Source organism: Austrofundulus limnaeus, unplaced genomic scaffold, assembly GCF_001266775.1.
Source record: "Austrofundulus limnaeus strain Quisiro unplaced genomic scaffold, Austrofundulus_limnaeus-1.0 Scaffold460, whole genome shotgun sequence".
Lineage (NCBI taxonomy): Eukaryota > Metazoa > Chordata > Actinopteri > Cyprinodontiformes > Rivulidae > Austrofundulus > Austrofundulus limnaeus.
In genome coordinates, this window is record NW_013952862.1 from 150,380 (window position 1) to 160,210 (window position 9,831).

General features: G+C 39.2%; 3 protein-coding genes across 4 annotated transcripts in view; 1 reads left to right on the top strand and 2 right to left on the bottom strand.

Moving 5' to 3' along the window:
- The window catches only part of rfx5 (regulatory factor X, 5), a gene marked incomplete at its 5' end in the record, with an annotated part of 13,525 nt that extends 12,376 nt beyond the window's left edge, over positions 1-1,149 (bottom strand). Inside the window, 1 exon segment of the mRNA XM_014025166.1 lies at positions 1,124-1,149.
- Positions 1,150-2,041: 892 nt separating this feature from the next.
- Positions 2,042-6,280, bottom strand: psmb4 (proteasome 20S subunit beta 4). Its single transcript, XM_014025172.1, has 8 exons — positions 6,138-6,280; positions 5,130-5,256; positions 4,967-5,046; positions 4,744-4,890; positions 3,030-3,111; positions 2,593-2,709; positions 2,287-2,375; positions 2,042-2,195 (listed from the first exon to the last, which is right to left on the bottom strand). The coding sequence occupies exons 1-8, from the start codon at positions 6,260-6,262 to the stop codon at positions 2,183-2,185; spliced, it is 780 nt and encodes a 259-aa protein (XP_013880626.1). The 5' UTR covers positions 6,263-6,280; the 3' UTR covers positions 2,042-2,182.
- An 11-nt stretch (positions 6,281-6,291) lies between these two features.
- Positions 6,292-9,831, top strand: part of LOC106529689 (bcl-2/adenovirus E1B 19 kDa-interacting protein 2-like protein) — a 10,854-nt gene continuing 7,314 nt past the window's right edge. For both annotated transcript variants that reach the window (XM_014025169.1, XM_014025170.1), the window contains exons 1-5: positions 6,292-7,195; positions 8,219-8,343; positions 8,468-8,500; positions 8,606-8,653; positions 8,735-8,764. In XM_014025169.1, coding sequence (XP_013880623.1) covers positions 8,250-8,343; positions 8,468-8,500; positions 8,606-8,653; positions 8,735-8,764 — 205 coding nt within the window. In that variant the 5' untranslated portion in view covers positions 6,292-7,195; positions 8,219-8,249. The remainder of the gene's footprint in view (positions 7,196-8,218; positions 8,344-8,467; positions 8,501-8,605; positions 8,654-8,734; positions 8,765-9,831) is intronic.

Sequence of the window (9,831 nt, forward strand, 5' to 3'; positions counted from 1 at the left end):
ACTTATTTCACACAATAAAATGGAAATTAATTATTTAAAAATCATACCTTGTATTTTCTGGATTTTTGTTTTAGATTCCATCAGTTGAAGAGTGCCTATGATAAAAATTACAGTCATCTACAAGCTTTGCAAGTGGGAAAACCTGAAAAATCAACAGTGTATCAAATACTTGTTCTCCCCACTGTACATGCATTTTAGAATCTCATATCTGAGAAAACCACTAGACTAAACTCAAACTGCATCATTTAACATATTTAAGGTGAACATTTTTTATGTTTTGATTTAGTTTGCGAGTGGCTTTAAATGGCTGAACAAGAAGGGTTTAACTGTGTTTATTTTTTAAATGCAAGAAGAATCAAAGTTGTAAACAATGTGGAGTTTATGTGATTGTAAATGTCACTTGGAGGATAGGATCTCTGCTAGTGGTTGTAATCACGATCAGAATCCAAACACCGGTTCCGCCCAGACAGGCTGAAAAAAGGCCCACTGGCAGGCGGGTAGTAGTGACATGTGTTGGCTGTCACTAAACCACCACAACCAGGACGGTGCGGACTATTTCAGGGAGGTAAACCGCAGCCTGTTGTCGGCCAGAGCTCCCCCTTGCAGCCGCTGGTTTGAGCTGAACATGTCGGCGCGGCAGCGGAGCTCCCATGTCAGCTCCGACTGCCGTGTTTACAGCGGGCGTAGCGCCGGTGGTCATGTGCCTGCCATTTGTTTCCTACACAACACACACACACACAAACACTCCGACACAGCCCTACATGGTCCTGCTGAGCTAGCTGGCTAACGGACGACACTGGCAGCCTTTCGCACTTGCCGACAAAAGCAGCAACACTCGCTAGCGGGATTTAATACGAGGACATGACACACATCTTCAAAGCCACAGAAAAACCGTAAACAAGTTAGCCACAAAGGAGAATCCTGCTAACAGCTAACGCTGACAGCTACTCGGCTAGCTTCAGGTTCTTGCTAACTCAAAAGGAGCCTCATGAAACCGGTTTTTGCGCGGTGTATTTTAATTTAAAAATCACCCCAGATAATAGTTATTTAATTCTCTTATTAATGTATGGCCGACTGGGTGAGTCACATTTTAATATTATTTTTAAAAAGAAAAAGAAAGTACCTGAGCCAAGATTCAGCAAAAATCCCCTTTCAGATTTTTTTGTGATTGGATGACTTGGCTATGTCTGCCTGACTACAAAGCCGACGTCTGTTGTGATTGGTCGGCTGTCAAGAATCTACTCGGATACCGACAGAAGGCGAGATCCTATTCGCCGAACAGAAATATTATTTCTGCATCGATTTTTCTGATTGGACGCTATTTCCTGGTCTGCCCAGTTACAAAACAGAAGAATTTGTCTGATATAATTTGCCTAGCAACAGCCTCCGGTAAAGAATCTTGAGTACAAGCAATAAATAAATAAATAAATAAACGTAAAGCAAATATTAGAATTACATTTAATACGTAGATACATCATCTATGAAGTGTTTATACAATAGACCAGCTATTTCTTCATATTTAGCTTTATATGTAAGAATTACAGTTAATCAATTATCAGGCTTTTCTATGGATGTTTTTAATTTGAGTCCAGCCTTTCTATTTGGCCATGTATATGAAGAAATTAGGTTTTGTTTGATCACTTAGCCACCAAACCATGACCTAGAAATTTTTAAAACATTGTATATGCACAAATTGTCTATTTGTGGTAATTGAATAATGTGTTTTTCATTTTTCTGATGATCATATAGTCTTTCGAGTGTTGTAATGCAATTGAAGTTGTATTTGCATCATTTCAAGTAAAAAAATAATTAAAAAAAATTTTTTTTTCTTTCCATGGAGATACTTGCAATCTCCATCTTAACCACCAGATGGGGCCAGTTGTTACACAGTCTTGAAGTGACTGATACAAATTCTGATGTTTATTTCACTTTTGTATTAATTTTTCCCTTCTATACTGGAACATATATATTTAGATGAAATTACAAAATTTTCATTTTAACAAATAACCTTTACAAAACAAATAAAAACCAAAAAACAATACAAATTTCAATAATCACATTTATTTTCCATTATACAAAAGTAACCATAAACAGAAAGAAACTAAACTTGGATAGATAAGATGGATGTGAACTGTTGGTTGTTTCTGATGAAGAAAAAAACATTTTTTCATTCAGCTTGTTTTCATTCAAACCCACTGCAGAGAAAAAAGAAAATAAGACAAATTAATGCAGAACATTATACATAATGATATTGTAAAACATTTTTTTATTAACCAAACACCTCACCTGACCAAATGGGCAATATCCCAGTTGGTTTCTGAGGACAGAGGGCCAATGATCTCCACCCCTTCCTCTGTTACAATGGCAATCTCGTGCTGAAATAAAAACAACACATAATCATAAGAAAAACACTCCTCTGACTGATAAAAAGGATTGCACTTTTCTGAAGGCGAAACAGTAGTCAACCTGTATATTATCAGAAAAATCAACAAATATGAGATACTCCGTAAAGTTCCAAATACTCCAAAGTTTAGTGGGAATGGTTTTTTTCAGACCTTAGATCTGGGATCAGTTGAAGGGAAATGAACTCACCCTGTTGTAGGAGCGGGCATCTCTGTAGTACAACACTTTGAGGCAGCGCTCCACTAGTTCCCGAGCCTCCTGTTTGGTGATCTCTGCTTTATTCTCAACTACCTCCCTCATCAGTGGCTGTAAACACACACAGTTTGAAGGCTTCAATTTGTGTGCAAAGCTTCTCTAAGAACTGAGGTTGCAGTGCAGAGCGACTTGTTTTAAACACAGAATTTAAATGTTTAAACATGTCAAAGTTTGTAAAACGGCACTCTAACAGTTTATAAATGAAGCTAATGTGATGTTTAAGTGTGAAAGCCAACATGACAACACATTTTGGAATTTCACTCTCAGCTCTAAAGCTAATGAGAAAGTGATAAAGGATTTGTGTGAAATCTGTCAGCAGCTTGATGAAGTAAATAAAAAGCAAAGTCAAAAAAAAAGGGGGCTAAACTCACCTGAGCCAGATATGCTCCAAAACCAGTGGCCACTGTGGGAGCCTCGTAAGCTACGCCCAGCTTGTCCACATAACCTAGGAAACTAGAAAAATAAACACATTTGCGTTACTACTTCATATCTCACAAAACCGAGGTGAGACGTTGCTGGCTGAAATGAGCATTTTTAAGCACTTTGTTGTGAATGTGAGTAAACCAGACCCGTCAGGATTTTGAGAAAATGTTTTGTGATTTTTGCAGCTTAAAATGTTTGTTTTTGCAGCAGCTTTTTCACGATGCTTTCTATTTCAAAGCTGAGGTCTAAAATGTATCGAATAGAAAGAATCAGCTGAATTACAGCCTCTGTGTAAATCAGCTGATGATTACTTATATCTTCCCGTCCCACATTTATGTTGTCAGCAGCTAATGATACTATACATTTAAAGCACTTCTTCCTTGCAACTCATTGGGCTTCATGCAAGAACATGTTCGTATTCTTATCCTACATTTCTCTTACTTCTGTTCGTACGAACATGTCACGTCAGATTCAACAAACTCTTCTATCTTCAGGAAAAGTGTGTAAATGAGCTGCGTAAATTCCACCTGTTTGTATCCAGCTGCTCGTGCACGCGAGAGGAGATTAGCATAATTACCACCCCAAAAACACCATATAAGGCTGTGTTTCCTGCCTCAGATATCAGGAAGTGTTCATTCATGAAAATGACAGTGAAAACTAAAAAGAAAAACTTTACGAGTTCAGAGATTGAAGTCCGTCTGTCAGAGATCCAGAAAAGAAAATCTGTCATTTTTAGCAGGTCAGCTGTGGAATAAAAAGTACTACTAAAAGTATAAACAACTGTGTTAAATCATTTTCATTTATTCAGAAGCGGAAGCGCAGCGCACCGTACACCCCCCCTCTCCCCCTGCGCGCTGCGCGGTCGCTGGAGGTCTCAGATGCGGGTTTGAAATAAGCATTTTAAAATGTTTTCAAAATAAGTCTGGCACTTTGGAGAAAACCCAGGACTTGCTGGAGGGATTATGTATCCCCTCAGGTCTGGGAACGTCTCGGAGTCCCCCAGGACGAGCTGGAAAGTGTCGCTGGGGAGAGCGGGGTCTCCTGCTGCCCCCGCACCCGATCCCAGATTAGCGGCGGAAAACGGACAGACGGACAATTTATATTGTWAGTCTAAATTATTACATTTAAAATGATAACTCTAATTCAAGCAGAATAGCCTATTGTCAACATAATTATGGAGTGTGATTTATTTTCAACTCAAAATATCTTCAAACTAACGAAATATAAAGTTATTAGTGAAGAAAACCCGTCTGGATAACAGCAGACTGACTTCAGGTAAAATATACGACAGGTCTGGACCACTCGTGAATTTTGTTCGTATCTGAAAAAAATCTTAGAATACGAAAACATTGGTGAATGCCACAAATTCTCCTAAATCACTCGTACGCACAACTTAAGAACAAATCTGTGCGTACGAACGGTTCTTGCATGAGGCCCATTGTCTTCACCTCTAGCCGGGTCATCACCCAGCTGACTGAAAAAAAAAACCATCCAAACATTCCTAGCATGTTGTCAATGCTACGAATGGGAATTTGGCAATTTTCATTTAATATCTGAGAAAACAGACCTGCGCAGATTCAAGTGGTTTGTTTGATATCCGGTATAATAATGACAAAATACCACAGCAAAACTGTTTCCCCTCTTTAAACCAGGACGTCTTACCTCTCCCCGTTGTAGAACCCTCCGATGACGACAGTGTTCCACAGGGGATTCATCTTGCTGCGACGGTTGTACATCACTCTGGTCAGCCAGGAGTGGATAGCCTTCGGGCTGTAGCTGTGGCCATCCCCAAGCAGCTCTTCATCGATCCTAACAGGAAAACAATAAAGTTTATAGAAACACAGCACACAGCAGCAGCAGGCTGTGCTTCTGCTCAGCAGCTTACACCATCTGTTCGATGACCTGTTTCAGGTACTGGTAGTCAGCGTAGTCGCCCGATGCCCCCAGGATCGTGTTGTCGTTCACCTGCAACACAAAAACAGATTAAACAGGTTTTCATAGTTTTATATTTTGTACATGCTTTTGGTTTTATTAACCGTGGTCCTCACCTTCATGAGGCGAGAAATGTTTCTGAACCGAGCCAGAGAGCCGTACGAGCCCAACATGTCGGCTGCAATGATAACTCCGCCTTTAAACTTAACACCAAGCACGGATGTTCCTGTCACCATCGGGTTGCTGTGGAGAAGAGGAAGTTATTCTCACAATCTACTTGTTTGTAAATAAAATAAAATCTGTGATTAGTTGAAAGCTGAAATTCTGGCAAGTTACCAGCTTAACTCTGTCACATCATGGTTAAAACAACTCTTAAGTGTCAGGAAGTGGAGCTATTTACGGATGATAAATTCTCCTGATTTTAGAACAGCAAAATTATAAATTTCACAGTTGTGTAGAAAACTTTTTCTAATACTGGTTGATGTAAGAGGGAAGATTTATTAAACTTAAATAATTATTTTCAAAAATTCATGAAAGAAAAAAGTTACAACCAATTTTAAATTAATTACATTTTTTTATCTAAACAAATTCAGTCAGAATAGTTAAACAGTCCTAATGAAAATAACTTGGTCACTTTGGTTAAGATGTATTTGTTTATAATTTTAAGATTATCCATATTATTCAAAATGATTTCGCTAAAACGTAGACAAACCTCATCGAAACAATATTACTTCCTGTCACCAAGCAAGGTAGCTCATGAGTAGTTAGTTAGGTTAGTTATAAATCACAACAGAGGGTTTCTTTTATGCATGGAAACAAAAACAAAGTTAACTTGGCTAACACGGCAAGTCAACAAAACAACAGAAATAGAATAAAAAGCCATGTTTCATGATTAAAAATATATATATAATATACTAAAACTATCGATTAAACAAACGCCCTTGTTTCTGATGGGCTATAACATTTAATTTGATGAAAAACAGCGATTTTAGCATCAGACTTAGCATCCGTTTCTCCATGATGATACAGCACAGCAGCGGAGCTAAAACCGAAACCGACAGCATTCGGGTTCAGATTTTAAAACGACCCACACAGGTTCGGTTCCGACAAGATGGTTTACTCACAGTGTGTGTCGAACAGGTCCACATGATGTACCGGGTCCACCGATACCGCTGCCGGGAAACGAGTAAAACTGTCCGGGTTTTGGTCCGTTCTCCCACAAACTTAGCTTCATACCGCTGGACTCCATGTTGGATGTGACGGAAGTGACGACACTTATTTCAAAACAACTTTATTGACAAAGAACATTTTGACACAGGCTAAGTTTCTTTAGCCTGGTAATGCTAAAAGTTACTTTAACATTGCAACAATTACATATTCCTGAAAATTTTAATTTCCTTTAACTGGAGGGTATTAAATGTCRGTATTTCCTATTTTTATGTTGTTAATTTGATGCCAGCGTTTTAAAATAATGCAAAACATGCACATTTTTTTCATTAAAAGTTCATTATAACTGGTTCAGATTATTGATAACAAGTTTTAATGTCTACTGGAAAACATCTTGATAGCTACTCATTAAAATCACATTCGTTAGAACTGATTTTAGTCTCTTGCACACACCCCGAGAGTCTAGTTGGATAGTCTGTCTGTTTATAAGAAAAATAAATAGCTCATCAACCAAAACTAAAGGCTGTATCACAAATATGCATCTTCCAGATTTATTTGCAGCTTTAAAATGTGCACTTGGAAGTTTATTATTCCTGCTTTAGGTTGATGAAAATAGCTTGTAAACGTTTAAAACAAGCTGTCAAACAGATCACGTCAGCTGTGCGATTGGCTTGCCACACACACACACACACACACACACACACACACTCAGCAGGTAGCAACATGTGTGGTGCAGTTTCCACCTGGGGCACGCCTGCTGCACAGTCAGAGTTGCCAGAGCGACCGGGCGGGGCCCTTATTGCTGCAACACGCCACACCTCCTTTGTCCATGGTTATAGGTACAGTCAGACAGAGAGACAAGCAGACAGAGGAGAGGGAGACAGCTGGTGGGGGTGTCAGAGTCCACTCCAAGTCATCAGGTGTGGAGCAGGTTCCTGTGTTTGTCCTGAACCCGTCTCACCCACCTCACCTGTCTCTCCCCACCTGACAGTGGACGGGGCTGATCTGCACGGCTGTAAGTCTGCTCCCTTTTAATCCTCTCGCTCTGAACTTTTTATGTTCTTTGTTTCCTTAAAGACCGGACTTACTTCGTAGTTRAGCCTCTGTCTGTCCTTGACAGTAAACAGTTCCTGTCAGATCAGGGTAGCACAGCACGATCCTATCTGAACAGGCTTTGTTTAGTTTTAATGAAGTGAAATCCTAATGAAGTTAGATTTTAACCAGTTCAGCATCGTGTCGACAGGTTCAGCCTGTTTCAGTTGCTTCTCCTTTTAATGTTCTCAGTTTTACAGGCAATCCCAGCTGATTTCTTTTTTTTTATTTTGCCAAATCAGCTGRGCTCTAAATCAGTGAAAACATCTGAGTCTGCACCACAAACTGATTTCAGTACAAAACTCTGCCAGTTGAACTTAATAATCCCAGATTTATTAAACATTCACCACAAATGAGCGGCCCTTCTGCTGCTGACAGTTAACCCCTGCCTGATTTGCCTGGTTTGTGTTTGTTTATTGAAAACAGGTTTAAAAGGTGACACTGTGGTTGGCAGTCGTTTGGTTCTGTCTGATTTGACTTCGGCTTCTCTAATCGACTCAGTCCGGTTGCAGCGTTCTTCTCCTTCGAATGCGAACTCATACTAAAAGCTGAACGGTAATATAAACCAGCGGTTCCCCAACCCTGGTCTTCTAGGAACACTATTCTGCATGCTTTAGATGCTTTCCTGCTTTGACACACCTGATTTATGAATGAGTCATTAACTAGCTTCTGAAGACCAACTAAAACATGCAGGATAGTGTTCCTCAAGTACCGGGATTAGGAACCATTGTCAGGAAAAGTATGGTCAGTACCATACTGCYGGCACCAAACTGTTACAAACCTGTTTTTTACCTGGTACGTGGCAAGTACCAAGTCCGTAACTGGTACTGTTCAGGTATTGGATGCATAACTGACAGGTACAAGGTACCAGGTTTCTACTTTCTAAGTACCCTGTACGTACCAGTTTGTTGTTGTTGTTTTTTTGATCAGTACATATTTCTGGCAGATCAAAACACTGGTCTGGAACCACCAACAACATGAACGCAAGTAGTGCCGTCCCAGCAGCCGATGGTGAAGCTTCCACTGGAACCTGGGCGATGAACACCACTCTCGCTGTGTTGCATCAAACAGGTATTTTTTTAAACACAAGAAGTCAATCATTACAGACAGTGTGGTCAGAGTGTCACAGTACTATTAAATAACTGGACTAAAATTTTAACCTGCGGCTCATTTATACACTTATTTTTTTAAACAGGAGACGAGGCAACGACAGACGGTCACTCAGCTGGTAAGAGATGCAGTGTGTGTTTGTCTTAAGTATGTCTCTTATTTTGCTGCTACAGAATTGTCTGTTGGAACAAAAAAGGCTGTTGTTAATGTTTTTGTTCTCAAGGTAAGGAGGAGGAACGCAGAAAGGAAACACCTGCTGCATGTGAAGAAGGTGAGAACATCAAGGTGACAGTTTGAGACGGGCCCAAAAATTTGTCTGTTCTTATTTTCTCACTTTTTTTTTTGTCAGCAGATGACCTGCAGGTGTTTGACTTCCAGCCAGGTAAATCCACACTGTAAAAAAAATCCATCTTCTTTTTTTTTTTTTTGGATAAAAACAATTTTCAGTTGAAAAAACTTGAAAAACTAAGTCATGTTGAGGACAATAATTTAAGTCAATCCAAAAAACCAAGGCAGTTATAATCTTAAACACAGTTGTCAGTACTTATATCTATAATTTGAAGGTCATTGCAACAGATGAAAGTGCTGCTAACTTCCATGCTTTTGTTGTAAAATGCGGGAAAGACAACTTTTGGATTTGGCTTTTGAATTGAAGGCAGAGTGAACTACTCGGACACAGAGCTCACAGAGATAACTTTTACTCATACTTCTGGTATGGATTTATCCAGTCCTATCTTTTAGTGTTAATAATGTTTAAAAATAGAACAAAATGGGAAGAAACACAAGTTGAAAGTATTTGTTTCCTTTTTCCTGCTTCTTCCTCCTTCTTCCTCCTATCAGCTCAGACAGCAGAGTTCTGGCTCCGCCTCTTTGTTGCTGAAATGGATAATTTTTTGAAAACTCACCTCTGAAAAAGACAAACACTTTAATTTGTGATTCATGAACCATTTTGAGTTGTGTTCTATGATGCTGTCACGTTCAGGCTTGATTTGGTATTTGTGTTACTGGGTTACTGACTGTATCTGACACCATGAGTTAAAGGTGTGTCACAGACGTATAAATGGGAAAATGGCTAAGGACCAATCCTGATGGATAGGTCAGATGTTGTCTATGTTGACACATGGTGATGCTAATGTAGTCAACATGTGGATAACTCTCTAATCATTATTATTGAAAAAAAATGTCGATGCAGCAATAAATTTTAAGTTACTGCAACTCACAGTTAAGTTCACATTTCAGGATTTATTGTTGTTAAAATCTGTAATAACTGGAGTAAGAAAAATATGAGCTTCATAGTTTATACTATTTAAACTCTAAGCACCTACAACTTTTGCTGAGTTACAAAAACATCTGGCAAAAGCAAAACTTAAACAGTTAATAAGGCAGTGGATGTGGTCTGTGCAAGATTAAAATCAGACACCACTCTCAGCAGCAGAACCACACTTTCCA